The 20,312-nt window shown below is 51.8% G+C and overlaps 1 protein-coding gene and 1 non-coding gene across 4 annotated transcripts in view; one reads left to right on the top strand and one right to left on the bottom strand.

Annotated features, from left to right (window-relative positions):
• The first annotated feature begins 1,645 nt into the window (after positions 1-1,645).
• ACOT11 (acyl-CoA thioesterase 11) overlaps positions 1,646-20,312 on the top strand; it is a 54,237-nt gene continuing 35,570 nt past the window's right edge. The window contains exon 1 of one of the 3 annotated variants that reach the window (XM_030870250.2): positions 1,646-2,059. In XM_030870250.2, coding sequence (XP_030726110.1) covers positions 1,646-2,059 — 414 coding nt within the window. Of the gene's footprint in view, positions 2,060-7,886; positions 8,203-13,582; positions 13,890-20,312 lie in introns of those variants that run through there. The other 2 variants (XM_060305206.1, XM_060305209.1) reach the window with 2 other exon arrangements.
• Positions 18,306-18,412, bottom strand: LOC115860547 (U6 spliceosomal RNA). The gene has a single exon (XR_004042487.1). It is a non-coding gene; the product is annotated as a U6 spliceosomal RNA (small nuclear RNA).

Raw genomic sequence — 20,312 nt, 5'->3', positions numbered from 1 at the left:
TAGAGAAAGCCCGCGCGCAGCAGTGAAGACCCAACGCAGCCAAAAAAAAACACAAAAAACTTAAAAGTGATTAAAAACAATAAATTTGAGTAGACCCATAAGGAAAGAAATACTATGTAGCAATAAAAATTATGGAAAGATGTTTATGATAATTGTTGAAAGAAAAAAAAGCAGATTACAAAACAGTATATCCAGTATGGTCACTTTTTATTTTAGATAACCTGAATATCTACAGGATTCATCATTTGGTTACGAATAATGTCTCATTAAAATTAAACCACGCGGGCTTCCCTGGTGGCGAAGTGGTTAAGAATCTGCCTGCCAATGCAAGGGACATGGGTTCGAGCCCTGGCCTGGGAAGATCCCACATGCCGCGGAGCAACTAAGCCCGTGCACTACAACTACTGAGCCTGAGCTCTAGAGCCCGCAAGTCACAACTACTGAGCCCATGTGCCACAACTACTGAAGCCTGCGTGCCTAGAGCCCGTGCTCCGCAACAAGAGAAGCCACGACAATGAGAGGCCCACGCACTGCAACGAAGAGTAGCCCCCACTCACCGCAACTAAAGAAAGCTTGTGCACAGCAATGAAGACCCAACACAGACCAAAAAAAAAAAAAAATTAAACCACGGTTTATGTCAGCCTAGAGCCATCCTGCCTGTGTGGGAATTCCCTTTCCCTGCAAAGTCCACCTGTCCCATATGTTTCTGGGTGTTCCCTAATGTGTCTCACTGCACTTGGAAAGCAGTCTCGAAGTCATTTGCTGTTGTTGGCACCTGGGGCCCCTGCTGAGTTGAGGCTCCTGCATTAATGTCGCTAGCAGAGCCAGAGATTGGCCTGTGTTATTGCCCAGGCTGCTGCCAAAGCGCCATGCATGGGGTGCCCACCATTCCTGTCCTGACACTCACACCTTAGGGTGCTCCAAGAGCAGAATGATGAGGGAAGTCCCCCATCTTGTTACCCAGCCAGGGGTCCCCACCAGAGGTCTGCTTGGGCCCCAGGTGTGGTGAGCGCAGCATGACAACTCTCTTTGTTGAGAGAGTCTGGGGCAGGGTGAGTTCAACCACCAGCCCCTGTGAGGTGTCTGGAATGACTGATCCCTCCCACTTTCTGGTCCTGGTGTGGACCAAGTTCCTCTTCCTGTGACAGTTGTCTTTCAGGGACCACCAGCATCCTCTGTCAGGTCTCTTCCAAGTCTGCCAATGAGCCTGTATCCCAAATGTGATTACTGATGGAGATTCTTCTAGGCGGCTCCTTCATGCCTATGATCACATCATATATTACATCATATTATATAACATAACATATGCACTTACACATGGGGGAGGGGGAGGGGAGTCCGAATCTCTCCCTGTCAGCATATTTTCCTCTTTCAGCTCTAGTGTAGCTGGAAGCACATACCCGGAAAATACTAACAGTGATTCTCTCTGAGTGAAGAGATCATCGGTGGTATTCATTTTCTTTGCTCTCTTCTGAACTGTCCATTCTTATTTTTTTCTACCACTGTCCATAGGCCAGGGCCAGTGTGTCCTGCTCAAAACCTCATCCCAGCACCCAGCTCTGTGTTTGGCACACAACAGGTGCTCAATAAGGTGTGAACGACTAGCAGGTATTACTTTTCAAAACTGTGAGGGGCTGGTTTAGCAATGACAGGGAGACGGGTTTTGCACCCCGCCGCCCGCCTGGCTCCACCTCTAGCCTGTCAGGTCCCGCCACCGGCGTTTCCGCCTCTGCCGCCTCGCGGCGCGGAGTGTCTGGCGCGCGTCCTGCAGCCCTGGCGCTCTGCTCGGCAGCCCGGGGCCGCCTCACCCGCACTGGCGAGGGGAGGGGAGGGGATCAGACTCGTCTGGGAACTGGCCTGGGCCGCTCCTGCCTGGGCCTCTGCCCGCTTCCTGCGCCTCCCTCCAGCCTCCCGCAGCCTCCCCCATCAGGGTCTGCCCTGGGACCTCGGATGCCCAGTCGCTGAGCCTCGCCCCACGGACCTGCTTCTCCGACGTCCCCAGCAGGCTCCCCGGCCGCGGCTCTGCGAGCTGTTGGGTCCTGAGCGCCCCACCACTTGGGTAAGACCCGTGCCGCCCGCAGGTCCGCCCCCACCTCCCCATCTCGGAAGGGCCCAATTCCTTGAGATTCTCCTGCTGCTGGCTCTTCCTCGACTCCAGCGCCCTCTCCAGGCAGATCTGCCTCTACCCCAGGGGCGGGCTCCGGATAAGCCAGGTGGTGCCTGGCAGCGCTCTTGCGTGGGCAGGCTGGGGCATGAGGCATCCTGGGATTTGAGCTGGGATGGGCAGGCCTCTCACGAGGATGAGGAGGCTGGCCCTTGGCAGTGCCTAGGGCCACAAGACTCACAGTCCAGAGGGTGCAGCCAATGCTGACTCACTCAGGCCAGGCGTGGGGGTGGGGGGAGCACCAGCCCGTGGGTGAGCCACTCCCTGGCAAGGGTCCAATCCTGGAAGTCGGACTGGGTTCAGACCCGCAGCAGCTGGGCCAAGGAGGGGGTTCAGCTCCTGCAGGAGGAGGTGGTGAGAGAGAGAGAGGGAGAGCACACTCGAGCCGCTAGGCAGGAGAGAGTTCAGGGCTGGCTGGGCAAGTCCAGTGCTCTGCTCACACATCCTGAATCTGGCCTCCACGACTTGTAGGCATTCCCTCCTCTCCATCCCCACCATGCTGTATCTTCTCCCCTCTGGACCATTCACTGGGCTTCTCACTGCTCTCCTTGCCCGGCTTCTCCATCAATGGCTGTGGTTCTAAGGGGGGGTCCTGGCCTTGAAGCAACGATGAAGTCATCTCTACTTCCTCTCTTGCTGGTATCACTACCTACTTCCTTTGTTCCTTCCTTCTGCCCCCTCCCCATTTATCCCACAGCTTCCTTTATTCTGCCATGCCAAGCCCAAGGGGGCCCCCAGAAGGAACTGAGAGTCTTAGCTTGGAGAACAGGAGAGCATGACATTCTTTCATTCACTCATTTGATCATTCATTTACACATGGATTTACTTCCATTCACTCACACATTCCCTTGTTCTTTCCCATTCCATTACTCACTCCCTCATTCTGTAGACGCTTACTGAGCATCTACTGTGTTCCAGTAACTGAGTGTTTGGTGGGAGAGGGGCAGGATGCTCTGAGGAACCAACACCATCCCTTCTACCTGCTTGTTCAAGGTCAAGAAGGAGAAATGGGCACAAGTCAGTCCAATTTAAGAGAAAAAGCAATGTGAGAGAGAAATAAAGAGCTGTGAACTGCGGCTGTGTGTTTATGTGTGGGGAATGAAGATACAGAGGAGGAGGATGTAATTTCCACTTAGGAGGAGCCCAGAAGACTTCCTGGAGGTGATGCCATTTGAGTCGGGCCTTGACTGGGGGGAGGGTTTGGATGTTGAGTTATTAGAGGGCATCAGAGTAGATGGAATAGCAGGAACAAGGGAAAATCCAGATGTGTGAGGGAACAGTGGGAAGCTTTGTTCATGACTTGAGAGGATTAGAAGAAATAAGTCTGGGACTTTCTGGCGATTCAGTGGTTCAGACTCCATGCTTCCACTGCAGGGGACTCGAGTTCGATCCCTGGTCACGGAGCTGAGATCCCACATGCTGTGTGGTGCAGCCAAAAATTTTAAAAAAAATTTTAAAGATTAAAAAAAAAGAAGAAGAGGGGCTTCCCTGGTGGCGCAGTGGTTGAGAGTCCGCCTGCCGATGCAGGGGACACGGGTTCGTGCCCCGGTCCGGGAAGATCCCACATGCCGCGGAGCGGCTGGGCCCGTGAGCCATGGCCGCTGAGCCTGCGCGTCCGGAGCCTGTTGCTCTGCGACGGGAGAGGCCACAACAGTGAGAGGCCAGTGTACCACAAACAAAAAAGAATACAACAACAACAAAAAAAGAAGAAATATGAACAGGGAGACTAGGGGCAGTAGAGGACAGGCCATGTGCTCCCATGTCTCTGCCAGCTGTCACAGGCTAGGGCAGCAGCCTTGTTCTGGGTGACACAGAGCCTTGGTCATGAGGTAATGGCCTTATCCTCATGGCTAAGGATAATGGTAACATCCTTGTGGATATTAGAGCTCTTTAATCGTCCAGGCAACCTTAGATGGAGTGAGCTCTTCAATCTTAGAGGTGTGTAAATGGAGGCTGGGACACTTGGCATGTGTGTGGAGATGGGAGGGCTGCAGGTTCTGGCCCCTGGAGGGGTTCGGCTAGGGCAGTGCTGAAAGTGGGAGTTGGAGTGGATGATGTCAGAGGTCCCCTCCCACCTAGAGAGTCTGTGGTCCTATCTGGGAAGGCTAGAAGGTCCAGCAGAGGGAATTCCTGGGAGTTTGGTCATTTATTCACTCATTTATTCCCTCATTTGCCCCTATACCCAATCATCCATTCATTCATTCATTCATCACTTAGTCACTAAACCCTTGGTCTGGGCAGATCCTGTGCTGAGGACTCAGATGAGGTCTCTGCGCCTGTGAGCTCCCAGTCTGATGGGGGAGCAGACCCACACTTGACAGTGACAACCCAGTATCATCGTAGGAATAGAGATTGTTTTATTGTGTTTTGTCACTGAGTGGGAGGTAGAGCTGGGACATGGACCTGAAGAATTAATGCAGATGTTTGTCCTCCAGCCAGGAAGGCCCCATCAGTGGGGCCAGATGAAGGGTGTAATGTGGGAAAAGAAGTGTTTGAGGGAGAAAATACTCTGGGTTCATGGGGCTTAGGAGGTAATCTTCCTCCAGTCACGGGCCACTCGAGAACCAGGCCTTTGGGCTGAGGGCACCACAACCTCATCCCTCACCGGAAATGAGCCTGCTGGATTTGAGAACCTCTAGATAATTCCTTGGTCAGCATAAGCTGTAAGCAGGTTATGTAGAGTGGTGGTTAAGCTTCTGAGCTCTGGACCTAGATCAGAGTGCAAGTTGTGGTGCTAACTATTATCAATTGTGTGACTTTGGACAGATGACTCTGCCTCTGTTCTTTCCTTTGCAGGAGAATATTAATCATAATATTGTCCTCTTAGAGTGAGGCCCAGAGATGGTAACAAACATGAAGTGCTTGCACAGTGCTGGGCAGGTGAGAAGGGCTATGATGACAGGGCTAAAATGACAAGGATGACGATGACAGTGATTATGATGATGATGATAGTGATATACAGTATAGTGATATACTGTCAACTGCTGCCTTTAAAACCTCTGGGCCTCATTTTCCCCAGCTTAAAATGGGAGGACTGACCTAGCTCACTGGTTCTCAAAGCGTGGTCCCCGGACCAGCAGCATCAGTATCACTTGGGATCTTGTTGCAAATTCTTGGGCTCTACTGCAGCTCTGCTGGAGGTAGGTCCTAGAAATCTGTATTTTATTTTTTATTTAGTTATTTTTGCGGTATGCGGGCCTCTCACTGTTGTGGCCTCTCCCGTTGTGGAGCACAGGCTCCGGATGCGCAGGCTCAGCGGCCATGGCTCACGGGCCCAGCTGCTCCGCGGCATGCGGGATCTTCCCAGACCGGGCCACGAACCTGCGTCCCCTGCATCGGCAGGCGGACTCTCAACCACTGCGCCACCAGGGAAGCCCTAGAAATCTGTATTTTAATAAGCCCTCTGGGGACTTCCCTGTCAGTCCAGTGGTTAAGACTGCGCTTCCACCGCAGGGGGTGCTGGTTTGATGCCTGGTGAGGGAAGTAGGATCCCACATGCCTCTCGGAGTAGCCAAAAAAAAAAAAAAAAAAAAAAAAAAGCCCTCTGGGTGATTCTGATGCAGGCTGAAGTTGGAGAACCGTTGACTAGCTATCACTTAAGACCTCTTCTGGATTCGTCTTTCCAGGACTATGATTCATCAGGTGTGTTTCATGCCTTCTGCATTTAGGGCCCTGGTCTGGGGGCTCGTGGTATAGGCACAGAGATGAGTAAGATGTGATATCAGCCGTCAGGGGGCTCCCAAGTGAGTTGGAAAGGGGAGACAGACACCCTTGGAAATATTCATTGGAGTAACAGACCAAACAGAGCTGCTAAAGAGACACAAGAGTCAATTCTGTAATAAATAGCAAAGGGGAGGGAGACCTTTGTGGGCTGGAGGGGCCTCTGCAGAAAGATCTAGTTCCTGATAGTATCTTGATTCAGCCTTGCTGGAAGTCTTCTCATAAGTCTAACTGAATGATGTCTTTCATATTTTATGCCTTGTTGTGGTGTGGCGTGGACAGGACTCTAGACTTGAGGCCAGGAGTGGTGATTCTAGACAACTTCCTTGCTCTATGACTTTGGTTGGCTCACTTTTCATCCCTGTGTCTCGATGTGTTCATCTGTAAGACGGGGACACGAGATTGAGTCCAGTGAGTCTGAGTCCAGACAGCTCTGGAGAGAGGGTAGGGTTGGGGACCAGAAGCTCTCTGGGTTTCTATCCTCTCATCTGCATAGTGAAGACCCTGAAATGGTCCTGACTGCATGCCTTACCCAGTGAGATTGGGGATCCAGTGAGTTGAGCTCTCCCCTTTCTAGGCCAGTTTTCTTACCTGTCCAGAAAGGTCTCATGACACCTGTCCTCTTCACCTCGCATGACTTTTATCACACTGAGCGTGTTCTTCAACCTCAGAGGCTCCCTGATGCCTAAACCTTGTTGCCTGGCATTCAACGTCCTCCACGATAGACTCCCAGCTTTTTCCTGCAAGATGGGGGCCCTCACTGCCTATGACTGCATCCTGTTCTGTTCCCATTAGGCCTCCCACCTCACCCCTCTTGTCAGCCTATTCAGTCTTCAGTCCGGCTCTAGCACTACCTCCTCCACAGAGCCTCCCGGCTTGCCCCAATCCTCAGTGCCATCCTTGGATCATCTTGCCATTTTTAAGGCGTGACTTTAATTTTGCATTTGTAGACACTGAAGTACTGACAGACCATAAACTCTTTGAAGGTAAGGCCTGAGCTCACAGTGATGGACATTAGAGTCCTTGACTCCTAGAACAAGGCGGCCCAGAGAGAGGAGAAAACTTGCCCAAAGTCACATAGCACATTAGTAAAAGAAACAGGCCCAGAAACCAGTTGTCTTAGGCCCAAGAGGAGACATTATTAGGGATGTGGTGAGTGGACTAGAGGGGCAGAGGAAAGGGCAGAGACCTCAGAATTGGACTGACCTCTGTTCCAGCACAGATCTGCACTCAATAGCTGGGCCACCTGGGGCACCTCACCTACCCTCCCGCAGCGACCTTCAGGTGGGGTTGGAATGAGGACATGGTGAGGCCTGGCACACAGTGGGTGCTGGGTTATTGTGAGGTGCTCATTATTATTTGCCATCCACTTGTCAGTCCCAGCTCCCCTGCCTGCATTCCACTCCCCTCCTTCTTTCCTTAAACACCAAGCACTTGATTTTATTGCCCTGTCGTGAGAAATCCAATGTGGGTGTCAAAGCTGCCTCGACATGTGCCTTGCAGAAGTGAGAGGGAGAAGGGAAAGTCCTGATGGTCTTTTAGGGGCTGGGGTGGGAGCCCAGGGGGATGAACTCTGTGGAGCGGATGGGTGGAATTTGGCAGGCGTCACTTTTAGAAAAGTCACGCCACCTATTTTAAGGAAGTGAGGGGGGTGTGCCCCATCGCTGGCCAGCAGCTGCTGGATGCCAGTGGGCTGGAGCGTTGGGCGGCACCTCAAGGGTGAAGAGTCCTAGCAGGTGGGTCTGGTATCTCTCTGGGAGGCTGCTGGCAGCTCCCCAGACTCCTGTCACCTTCCAGCCTGACCCCTTGTGGACGGATGGAAAGCCGGTGCCTGTTTTGCCAGTGTCACTGGCTGGGGCCGGGAGCCATCCCAGAGCCAGAGTCCCTGTGGGGAGGATGTCAGGGGCTGGAGGTGGGGGTGACGAAGTTTGGCTGTGGCTGGAGGTGCAGTGAGTGTCCGGCTGGGTGCGCAGTGGGTGGGCATAGGGGCCCCTGACATGGCTGTGGCCCAGCTGGCAGCCTCCCTCCGTGCTCTGCACTGGGCAGGCAGGCGGGCTGGTGCGGAGCCTCCGTGTGGGGCGCTAGGGGAAGGGCAGCCCGAGGGCAGTCGGAGGAAAGGCCAGGACACGGTGATAACTGATAACGGCTGGCTCAGGAGGGGCGGGAGCCGGGGAGGAGTGCGAGGAGAGGCGGACCGGCTTCATTTGGAGCTGGAGCCGGGCTGTCGCTCAGGTGACCGGTGTCTCTCCGAGGAGGGTGCGAACAGCTAGCGGGGTGTCGCAGCAATGATCCAGAATGTCGGAAATCACCTGCGAAGGGTATGGAGGGTGGGCTGGGGGCGGGTTGGGGGCAGAGGGGAGGGGACTGGAGGCTGGGGATCCCGAAAGAGAACTGAAGTTTCCATTTTAAGTCAGAAGTCCTACATCTTCTCTCATTTTCCATGGGCCATTTTCTAGCTGTCTTTGCAAGGAGAAATCACAGAACTCCTGGGCTGGTTTATTATAAGCAACAATCCCCAAACAAGCCCCAGGGGCCGTTAGGAGGGCTGGCTATGTTGAGTGGAATCATCTTCGGCAAGTTCTTTGCGTCTGGAATTCTATTCTGGGGGTGTGTGTCTCTCCCCATGGAGTTCTGTGCCGGTTTCTGCCTGACGGCTGAGCTCTGTGGCTCTGTAGTGTTTAACTCTTAGAGTTCAGGGCTTGAGGGCCACGAAGCTGCTAGAAGATACAGGCTAGGGGTGTGCGTGTGAGTGAGTGTGACAGGCTGAAGCCAGTGTTCTTGGGGACAATTACCTCTTTGGGAGAGCACGTGCAGGATCAAATGAGGGCTGTTGGAAAGGTGTTCTGCAAGGTGACCTCGCAGAGAACGTTTCCCTGGAACCTCCCAACAGGGACTTTGGAGCTGAGATTAGATGCTGAGGCACCAGACAGACCCAAGTGCTCAGCGGTCCCTGTCGGGAGCCTTTGATCTGGGGAATGGGAAGCGTTCAGGACAGACTGGCAGACGTGCTATGCTGGGTGTAGAGCTACCATCCTCTGAAGACATTTTTGAGAAAAGCCTTTTAAAAGGGGCAGGGGCAAATAAAGACATCTCTTCTCCACCCCCTCCCTCTATCTGTATAACTGGCCTTGATCACCACCTTTGGATCATTGCCTGCATGGCAGATCTCCTTGGACTCCCCTTGTTTCCTCCTGAATTCTCCAAATTCCCCTGGAATACAGGAGGAGACCATTTTCTGGGTTGTTACCAAAGCTGCTGTTAATGAAAAGCAAGCAAACCCACCCACCAAACTCTTCACTGGGGACAAAGAAAACCGGGTTAAAGGGGGGCCTGAGATAACCCGCATGCCCTGCTTTACAGGGTTTGGGGGCCCTTGTCAGTATCCCATGGCACTGCAGACAGTGAGCATTTTGGAGTCGGATGGTTCTTGCTTTCACCCATTACTGGGTGACCCAGCAAGCACTCGGCACATGTGAATGAATGAATGAGGTGGTGAGCCTCCTGCCAGGCTGGGGTGGTTGGAGGAGCATTGAGTGCCTGTGTGGTGGTGCTGGAAGGGTCACCTGTCCTGTTTCTCTCAGTGGAGACCCTTCTCCTTCCCCATGCAAGCTGTCAGAGTCCCGCACTCCTGGGCCGGTACCCTGTGGGAGGCTGGGAACCTCTGCTTGAGTTCTAGCCTGGTCCGGGCAGCTCCCAAGGGGGCCCAGGAACTTCATTACTCTGGGAATGAGGATGGAGCTGTTTGTCCCAGTTCCCCCTGAGAAGCTCTGCACCCGGGTAGTGCTGCCAACAGGGTGGCTGAAGGTCAGAAACAGACGTGAGCATCTGTGCATGTGTTCACGCACCCACAGACTTCCACGTTGTTCCTGACCCCCTGTGGCGATCCCCCTGCTTCACCTTGAACCCGAGGACAGCTGGAGATGCTGCTCCCCAGCCCCCCGGCGCCAGCCTCAGTCAGGGTCTAGTTCAGAGTGTGGGGAGGCTTAGGGTATACCACTTGGCCACCTCTGGATTAGAATCTCTTCTTCACCCCATCGCTGACATGTAACCTTGGGCCACGCGCTCCCCCTCCCTGGTTGTTCTCTGAGGTCCCCATCAGCCTCGACATCCTGGGGGTCTGGATGTTTGTGAAGGGTTTGTGCACCACCTTGAGGTTGGTCCTGACAGTGAAAAGTAGGGGCCCAGCTCCCTCAAGGACCCTGCTGTGTGGTGGAGGAAGGGAGACCCTTAGACGTAAAATAGTGTGCCTCTCATATAGCAGGAACACAAAAACTTGTGAACAAATGGGTGGCCATGGGAGCTCAGAGTGGGCTGAAGGGGTCCCAGCAGGCTTCCTGGAGGAGGAGATGAGACTTAGACACTTAGCTTCAGCCCGTTTGGGAGCCACATTTGAACCCCAGTCTCAGCCATGGGCAGATAGCCTTGGCGTTCTTAGTCTGGAGGACTCATCTTCATCCTTCAAAACCTGGCTCAGCCATCATTCCCCTTCAAACCCCCATCCTGCTGCTCCCAGAATTAACGGTGCTTCCTCGGGATATTATACTGGCCTCAGTTTTTCCCTCTACAGGGATTAGCCTGTGTCAGCGCTGAGTACTCTGTGATGAGCCCAGGCTATTGTGTGGAGCTGACGGCTAATGAGGGAGACACAGTGAAAAGGTAGTCAAAGAAACATACAATGAAAATCTGTGATAAGAGCTGTGAATAGTAATAATAAATGTCACATAAATGCTAGCTATGTGCCAAGCATGCATTAATTCATATATTCCTTATAACAACTCTGTGAAGTAGATAGTGGTACCATGCCCAGATTAAAGATGGAACTGAGACAGAGAGGTTAAGTAACTTGCCCAAGGTCAAACAGCTAGTAAGTGGCACTGCTGAGATTAAACTCGGGCTGTCTGGAGAACAGAGAACTGTTAGAGAATAATGAGAGAGGTCACAAGAGAGCTCTGTGACCAGGTGACGACTGAGCGGAGACCCAGCGGCTGAGAAGGAGGCAGCCATGGGAGGAGATGGGGGAAGAGCGTTCCGGGCAGAGGGAATAGTATTCATTTATGGGCTCCAAGGTGGGGGAAGCTTGGTGCATCTGAGCTGCCGCACGAAGGCTGGCGTGGCTTGGAGTGGAGAGAGTGAGGGCGGAGCAGCTGGAAGGGGCTGAGACATGGCTACCATGTGCTGCAGGCCGGGGGCCTGGACCCCGGCGGCAGGGTTTGGGGTTTGGAGTGCTGTGGGCCCTATTGTTCTGCCCACTAGACTGTGTACTCTTTGGGGACTCTCTGGTCCCCGGTCTCGGTGCCAAGGTGTGCAGTCCCTGCACACTAAGCTCAGCAACCCAGGAGAATACATCATCAGAGTTCCTCTCCTCCAGCGCCATGAAGGTCCCCACTGCTTTCCCATCTACCTCTGACCCCTCACAATAGGGAGGTGGGCCATAGGATCAGCGCCCTGGTGCAGACAAGGCACAGAGAAGTGAGAGGATGTGTCTGGGCTTGTACCACTGGCGAGAGACTCGGAACCCCTACCTGCTAGGTTGGGACCTCTTTTCCAGCCCTTGTCTTGGCCACCGAGAAAGTGGCCTCGATTTCACACCCAGACTCACCCCATGCCAGCCTCCTCTGCCCACCTTCACACACTGACAATGCAGATTCAGGGCTGACCTCCTGCCTCTACCTCCTAGGGCCTAGGGGAGGCTGCACCCCTGCCCTTCACCTGTGCCTGGTCCAGGTGGGTCCGAGCTGGACAGTGGTAAGAGTCCAGATAACTGCCTTAGAGACACTCACACACTTCACTCCCTGTAGACCTGTTTCCTCATCTGTGAACCAGGTCTGTTCCTGCAGATCTTGTTAAAGACAGTGGAGGAGTGTAGATCCTGGCACATAACTGGCCACAGTAAATATTGGTTCTTTTATTTCCGTCTCATCTGGACTTCAGTTTCCTCAGTGGGTTGATGACAGGGTCAGTGGGTCGGATGAGATGGTAAATGCTAGCTTTTTGTTGAGCACCTACGGAGTGTCCGGTGTGTTTAAACTTCCCAACAGCTCTGCAAGGCTGCTGGTATCCAGCTAGCTTTACAGCTAAGAAAACCAAGGCTCTGGCACTGAGTCACTTTGAGCTAGTTAGAGAATTCGAAGTCTCGGCTGACCCTGAGCTACAGCTGGGCCTTGTCCTGGGCTGACCTGGCTGAGCCGAGGAACTGACACCTCTGCCTTGTGCCTGCTCTGTCCTGTGCCTCCAGGGACAGATGGTGCTGCTGGCTGGGTCCTCTGCCAGCTCCCTGGCTGCAGACCTGTGTGTTCCTGCCACTCCCAGAAGCAGCCTCCTTGTGGGTAGGAGGTGGCACAAGGGCAGTGATGGAAAGGACCAGAGTCTGGCATTTTGGGAACACAGGGATGAGTCAGACTGGATCTGTCCTCAGGTTCCCCCAAGCTGATGGGGAGACAGAGAGTGGTAAAAACCAATGATGAGAGCACAGTGTGGCCAGGCTGTGACAGAGGGAAGCCCAGAGGTGGCCCCTCATAGCCTAGGGGACAGGGCAGTCTCCCTGGAAGAGGTGATGGAGTAGCTCAGCCTTGAAAACTTTTCCAGGTTAGGAAGCATGGTCCCGGCAGAGGCACCTGTGTGTGAGATGTGGGAAAAGCTCTTTCCGCAAGGAAGAGGGAGAACATTTGGCAGTAACCCCTTGAGGTGTCTCTCCCTGGTCCCCTTGCCCATGTAACACGTGTATCCTGCCTGGGCCTTCTTCAATAGTAATAACCTTCTCTCAGCAAATCAGACATTAATTAATTAATGGCAGTAGACATTAAGTATTAAGCACCTCTTTTGGAGAGGAAGCCTAGTGAATGAGTAGAAAGAACTGTGGTAGTGAGAAAAGCAAAATCCCAGCTCTACCACCTGGAGCAACGTGGCCCTCAGACAGCCCGGTTTCAGTTCCCTTTTCTGTGCAAGAGGGATAGTTGTCCCTCACAGGGTTTAGTGAGGATTAAATGGTATTATGGATACGAAGCCATTATATAATGTATATAAATGCCTGGAACATAGTAGGTGCTCCAAAAAGTATAGTGGGGTGATGGGGGGTGGGAAAAGGGAGATGTTGGTCAAAGGGTACAAACTTTCAGTTATAAGATGAATAAGTTCTGGAGACCTAAAATACAGCATGGTGACTGTAGTTAACAATAACGCCTTATGTACTGGAAATTTGCTAAGAATGTGGATCTCAAGCATCCTCACCACTCTCCCCAAAAAAGGGTAACTGTGAGCTTCCCTGGTGGCGCAGTGGTTGAGAGTCCGCCTGCTGATGCAGGGGACATGGGTTCGTGCCCCGGTCCGGGAGGATCCCGCATGCCACAGAGCGGCTGGGCCCATGAGCCATGGCCGCTAGGCCTGCGCGTCCGGAGCCTGTGCTCCATAACGGGAGAGGCCACAGCAGTGAGAGGCCCACGTACCGCAAAAAAAAAAAAAAAAAAAAATGAGGTGATGGATGTGTTGATTAGCTTGATTGTGGTAATCATTTCACGATATATACGTATATCAAAACATTGTGTTTTGCAACCTGAATGTGTACAACTTTTATTTGTCAACCGTATCTCAATAGAGCTGGAAAAAAAAAATAGTGAGGCCCTGGGACTCTAGAGAGACATGGGCCTGGCTCCTGTTTTCACGGAGTTTATCTCCTCATATGTACACCCACTTTACAGTCTAGAAAGTGGTTGTATGTGCTTTACCTTGTCTGGTTGTTCAAAAGTCCAGGGAGTCAGCAGGCTGGCTGGCAGCACCTCTGCCGTGCCACAGAGAGGCCCATCATTTGGAATGGGATGCTCACGGCTGGTGGCAATGCTGAACTCCACCTCTGGAACAGGCTGTGATCCGCCCTGGGGGTGCGGCCCAGCCAGGTGTGGCCCTGCTCCTAGGCCTGGAATCCGTTCAGAGATCTGGAAGGGGAGTGGCCTTCAAGTCTTCCTAAAGCAGCCTCAGATTTCCAGCACACTCCAGGGCTGAGCCAAACCAGGTGAGTCTCAATTTCCATTTGATCCCTTAGGGAGGGTATGGAGAGACCCAGCTCCTCTCCTTCTCTGGGGATACTGCCCCCAGAGCTGTGGGAGGGATGGTGTCTGGAGTCAGAAGTCTCCGGCTCATTCTGGGCTAGTGGCTAGCTGCTACCTTTTCCCAGCCTCAGTTTCCTCATCCGAAACATGTGGACACGGGGGTAATAATGGTCCCTGTCATTTGAGCCCGCTTTGTGCCAAAGAGGTTAGTGTCATGATGCATTTACGTAGAGATTGGACGGCCTGCCTACAGGCTTTGAGAGCAGTGGGGTACGTGGGACACATGGGCCTGGGGAGAGGAGGGGGCCCAAGGACTGAATGACTTTGGGGCAAGGGAAGGGGCAAGTACAGCATTGCTTCCTCCACCCCTACCCTGAGGGCCTCTTGGGACTGAGATTACCTGGTCCCCACCTGCCTGCCCTTACTTTGGAAGATAAAAGTAGAGCTTTCAGGCTGCAAGACTAAGAGAAGGTGTGTCTCACCCCTGCTCAGACTGGTTCTCAGGGAGGCAAACAGGAGACTGGGAGGGACTTCTGAGCCTGCTAGGCCCTCTGCAGAGGCATGGGGGGATGGTGATGATGGGTGGTGGTGAGATCCCCACAGCCCAGTGGGGGATGGACTGGCCAGGGACCACTCCCGTCCAGCTCTTTCTCTGTATCACCTGGAAGGCAGGAGAGCAGGGAGGAAACCGATGGAGGGTCTCCCAAGTGCCAGGCTCTGTCTCATAAGTCCCGTGGGCTGGGGGATCTGATCTCCCTCCAGGACTGGTCCCCCTGCGGCACCCCTGCCAGGCTCTGGAGTCAGAAGAGCCCACGTCCAGTCTCTGCTCTACCTTTTACTGGTCATGTGTCTTTGAGTGGATCTTTCCCTGTTCCCCGAGTTTCCTTTTCCTCAGCCGTAAAATGAGGGCTCCTGCTTCAGGGCGGACTTGAGAATTAAAGGACCCCCAAGAACTAGGCCTGGCACATAGTAGGTGCACAGTAAATGGCAGCCATAGATTTCTAAAAAGGGATTTTCTGAGCTTCTGGGAGAGCAATTCTTGGGCAGTCCCTGTGCTGTAGGCGGTTCTCAGGCACACAACTGGCTCTGTCCCATTAGCACACAAACGAGCTCTTTGTTCTCCTGCCTCTAGGCAAACAGAACCCCTCCCTTGTCCCCATGTCCCCTCCCAGATACTCCCTTGTTTCTTTGCTCCCCATTCCCACAAGAATCTGAAAGAGTTTTCTGTGGTCCCTGCTTCCACTTCTTTCCTCTCATCCTTTTCCTAATGCACTCTAATGGGCTCTTCTCTCGCCCTTCCTCCCGCCCCCTTAGAGCTTCTCTGACCTTGGACCCACAGGCGCCCCTCCTCCTGAAGATCCTCCCACCTCAGGGCTTCTTCTCTGGCTCCCTTGCAGGCTTCTCCTTCCCAGCCGACCTCTTTTGCTCTCTCCTTGGATGATGTCTGTTCTATTACTATGACTGGGTGGCAAACTATCCCCAAACTTAGTGGCCTAAAACAAGAACCGTTTTATTTATCTTGAGATTTTTGTGGGTCAGGGATTTGGGCAGGGCTTGGCTGGGTGACTCTTCTGCTCTATGTGGTGTTGATGGAGGTTACTTGGTGGTGTTCAGCCAGTGGATGGGCTGGACTATGGAGTCCACCATGGCTTCACTGGTGTTTGGCCCCTTGGTGGGAATGGCCGGAAGGTTGGTTCTAGCTGGGACTGTCATTCTGAGGAGCCACATGGGGCCTTTTCCATATGAAGGTCTCAGTGGGAAGTCAGACTTCCCACCTGGCAGTGGGCTCCATCAGAGCAAGAGTTCCAAGAGGCCTGGGTGGAAGCTGCCAGGCTTCTCATGATCTGGTCTCAGAAGTCACCAGTTGAGGACTTCCCCGGTGGCACAGTGGTTAAGAATCCGCCTGCCAATGCAGGGGACACAAGTTCGATCCCTGCTCTGGGAAGATCCCACATGCCATGGAGCCACTAAGCCCGTGTGCCACAACTACTGAAGCCCATGTGCTCTAAGCCCTGGGTGCTGCAACTACTGAAGCCCGCGTGTCTAGAAGCCACCGCAATAAGCCCGAGCACCGCAATGAAGAGTAGCTCCTGCTTGCCGCAACTAGAAGAAAGCCCACGTGTAGCAACAAAGACCCAACACATATAAAAAAAAAGTCACCAGTTGAAATGTCACTAAGGGGGATCCAGATTCCAGAGGAGGGGATTAGACCCACCCTGGGGTCTAGGGAGGAGTAGGAAAGAATTGGCAGCCACCTTTGACCCACCACAAGGTTGCAGAGTCCTGTGGATTCTAAAGCCCAAGTATTCTCATGTCCCCAGGTGCAGCCTTTTCTCCAGCAGACTCCAAACTTGAACATTCATCCTCCTTGACATCTCTCTTTAAGTGTTTCATAGGATCTCAAAAATTTTTGATTCCACCCCTACTTAGTTCTCCCCTGGTCTCTCCCAACTCAGTAACCATCACCACCATCTACCAGCCATTTGTCCAAAGTCTGGATCCTCCCCACGACCTCCTGTTCTCTCGCCCTCACACGGGGAAGCCTTCAGCATGTAGCGCTGGCTCCACCTCCCATACTCCTGGGTCCATCATCTCTCTTCAGACTGCAGGGGCCCACGGAGGAGTCTCGCTGCTTCTCTCTCACCCTGCAATCCGCCCCCGCACAACAGCAGAGTGATCTTTTTTATTTTTTAAAGATATTTTATTTATTTATTTATATTACTATTTCTATTTATTTTTGGCTGCGTTGGGTCATCATTGCTGCGCGTCGGCTTTCTCTAGTTGCAGCGAGCGGGGGTTACTCTTCGTTGCGGTGCACGGGCTTCGCATTGCTGTGGCTTCTCTTGTCACGGAGCATGGGCTCTAGGGGCGCAGGCTCAGTAGTTGTGGCTTGCAGGGCTCTAGAGCGCAGGATCAGTAGTTGTGGAGCACGGGCTTAGTTGTTCCGCGGCGTGTGGGATCTTCCTGGACCAGGGCTCGAACCCGTGTCCCCTGAATTGGCAGGTGGATTCTTAACCACTGCGCCACCAGGGAAGTCCCCAGCAGAGTGATCTTAAAATGCAGGTCAGATCACTCTCTCCCCACTCATAGACTTCAGTTTTTCCCATCACACCTCGAGTAAAATCCAAACTCCACTGAGACCTTAGGCCTTGGGTGACATAGGACTCTTCCCGGTCTCTTCCCTTCTTCCTGACACTGCCCTGCCTACTCTGGCCCCCCGGCGGTCCTCTGGCAGCCAAGCTTGTTCCCATTCCTCCTTGCGCTCTTTGCACCCTCTGCTCGCCTGCCTGGGACCCTGTGCCCCCAGAACGTTGCCCAATCTCTCCTGCTTGTCATTCATTCAGATCTTGGCCACGAGTCTCCTTGATGAATCAACCTAAATTAGTTCCTTCAGGTCCACCACCTTCTCTCTCTATCACATATGCTGTTTTTCTTCTTTCTAAAAAATTCTTTTAAATTGAAGTATAGTTAATTTACAATGTTGTGTTACTTTCAAGTGTACAGCAACGGGATTGTTATACATATATATATATATATTCTTTTTCAGATTCTTTTCCATTATAAATTATTACAAGATATTGAATTTAGTTCCCTGTGCTATACAGCAGGACCTTGTTGTTTATTTTATATATAGTAGTGTGTATATGTTAATCCCAAACTCCTAGTTTATCCCCACCCCCTCCCCCATCCCTGTTGGTAACCATACGTTTGTTTTCTATGTCTGTGAGTCTATTTCTGTTTTGTAAATAAGTTCATTTGTATCATTTTTTTTTTTTAGATTCTACATATAAGTGACATCATATGATATTTGTCCTTCTCTGTCTGACTTACTTCACTTAGTATGATAATCTCTAGGTCCAGCCATGTTGCTGCAAATGGCATTCTTTTTTTCCTTTTTATGGCTAACATTCCATTGTATATATGTACCATATCTTATTTTTTTTTTTGCGGTACGCGGGCCTCTCACGGTTGTGGCCTCTCCTGTTGTGGAGCACAGGCTCCGGACGTGCAGGCTCAGCGGCCATGGCTCACGGGCCCAGCCGCTCCGCGGCATGTGGGATCTTCCCAGACCGGGGCACGAACCCGTGTCCCCTGCATCGGCAGGCGGACTCTCAACCACTGTGCCACCAAGGAAGCCCCCTTTCTCTTCTTAGGATAAGTCCCACTAAGGATATACAGTCAAAATCATGAGTTTTAAAGTCAGTTTCTTATTTTTCCATGCAGTTATGCCAGTAACTTGAAATATACTTTGATTCATTCATATACTTTGACTTTCTTTTTCTTTTAAGAAATACTTTGCATTTTCTTTTAAAAAATAATTATGTAAAGTACTTAATTAATTTTTATTGGAGTATAGTTGCTTCACAATGTTTTGTTGGAAAAATATGGAACGCTTCACGAATTTGCATGTCATCCTCGCGCAAGGGCCATGCTAATCTTCTCTGTATCATTCCAGTTTTAGTACATGTGCTGCTGAAGCGAGCACAGTACCACGTCTTCCTTATCCATTCCTCTGTCGATGGACATTTACGTTGCTTCCATGTCTTGGCTATTGTGAATAGTGCCACTGTTTTCCTTCTTACAGTACTTTTCACTCTAAAACAATCTCGTTCCTTTGTTTACTGTCTATTCCTGAGTGGAGAGTCTGGGTCTTTAAAAATGTTGATGCTGATCCCGGGCCAGAATTAGCCTCTTTCTAACCTTGTCCACTCCTGTTTGGTCTTGGTTTTATTCCTTACCAGGACCCTCCTGTCCTCTGACCCCGCCAGCCCTCACATTTGCAGCCAGAGGGCTGTCACCCAAGCCACAAGTAGCCTGGCCCCCTCGCTGTCGCCCCTACTCCCTGGCTGTCCGTGCTGTGCCACTCCCTGTCCGCTCTGTCTCCCCCTTACAGAGCTGGGCCTCACACTGCCTGCCGTGCCTCAGCTAGAGGCTGTCTCTTCCCTGCCACCCAATCCCTCCTGCCCTAAACACGTCCCCACCGCTCACCTCCTCAGAGGCCTTCAGCAACCACAGGGCGCCCTTTGGATGCAGCGGGAGTTGCCACTGTTGTGCTTGTGGTTAGGGGAAACCATGAGGCCATTTTTGCATAAACAACCATTAAGCTAGAGCCACGCCGGCACACATAGAACAAAGTGGTGGCAACAGAAAAACTTAAATGCAGCCTGACAGTGTGAATCGTGTTCATTTTCATCTGCTTGGTTTTATGTTTAAAAGTTACAACCTTTCAGGTGGCCATTCATGACCGGGTGTGTCTTCATTCAAGCCCTTTGACCAAAAGTTGAACAGAGCAGACAAATGTGGGAGACAGCTCCCAGGTTCAATTTAACTCATGTCTACTGAGCACCCACAATGCTCTGGATCTGTGCAAATGCAAAATATGTCTATTCCTGCCCCAGTGAGCTCTTCCCTTGTGCCTGGAATGCCTTGTTCCCTGTGAACCCGAGCTGGTTTCTTGCGATCACTGCCTTCTACTCCAGGAAGCCATTTCCTTAGTGAGGCGTCTTGAGACTTTCGGGGGCCAGGGAGATGAGAAGTTGCTGAGTCTGGCTAGACTGTGAGTGATCGTCCGTGGGAGGCCTTCTTGGAGTGCCACAGACTCCAGCCTGTTCCACATCTTGATCCATGGATGAAATGAAGCCCTGGTGGTAGACAGTTGGCGTGTTTACCTGGAAGTGTCTGTCCTGGAATTGGGTAGAAAGGCCTGTCTGCCACCACTGGGAGCTTCCCGCAGCTCTCTTGTCCACCCGAAGCCTGGGTCCTCGTCCTCAAGCTTGGCATGGGCTCTGCCAGGGCCGCCTGGCCAGTCACGGCGGGGATCTCTTACCCCAGGGACCAGCGCAGGCCCTTCAAGGTTAGGATGATTCCCTGTGTCCTTCAACAATGCCTTGGCTTTTTTTTTTTTTTAATTGAAGTATAGTTGATTTACAATGTTGTGTTAGTTTCAGGTGTACAGCAAAGTGACTCAGTGATGTGTATATATATATATATATATGTATTCTTGTGTGTATATATATATGTATTCTTTTAGATTCTTTTCCATTATAGGTTATCACAAGATATTGAATATAGTTCCCTGTGCTATATAGTAGGTCCTTGTTGTTTATCTATTTTATATATAGTAGTGTGTATCTGTTCATCCCAAATTCCTAAGTTATCCCTCCCTCTCCCATCCTTTCCCCTTTGGTAACCATAAGTTTGTTTTCTATGTCTACGAGTCTATTTATGTATTGTATGGAATCTAAAAGAATGATATAAATGTCTCAGCTTTTTTTTCTTTTTTTAAAGATTTATTTTTATTTATTTAGGCCGTGCCGTGTCTTAGCTGCAGCACGCGGGATCTTTTTTGCAGCATGCAGGACTTTTAGTTGTAGCATGCGGGCTTC

The sequence above is a fragment of the Globicephala melas genome, chromosome 1 (assembly GCF_963455315.2).
Source record: "Globicephala melas chromosome 1, mGloMel1.2, whole genome shotgun sequence".
Lineage (NCBI taxonomy): Eukaryota > Metazoa > Chordata > Mammalia > Artiodactyla > Delphinidae > Globicephala > Globicephala melas.
The sequence above is the reverse complement of the archived record's forward strand: the minus strand, read 5'-3'. Positions and strand labels throughout refer to the sequence as shown.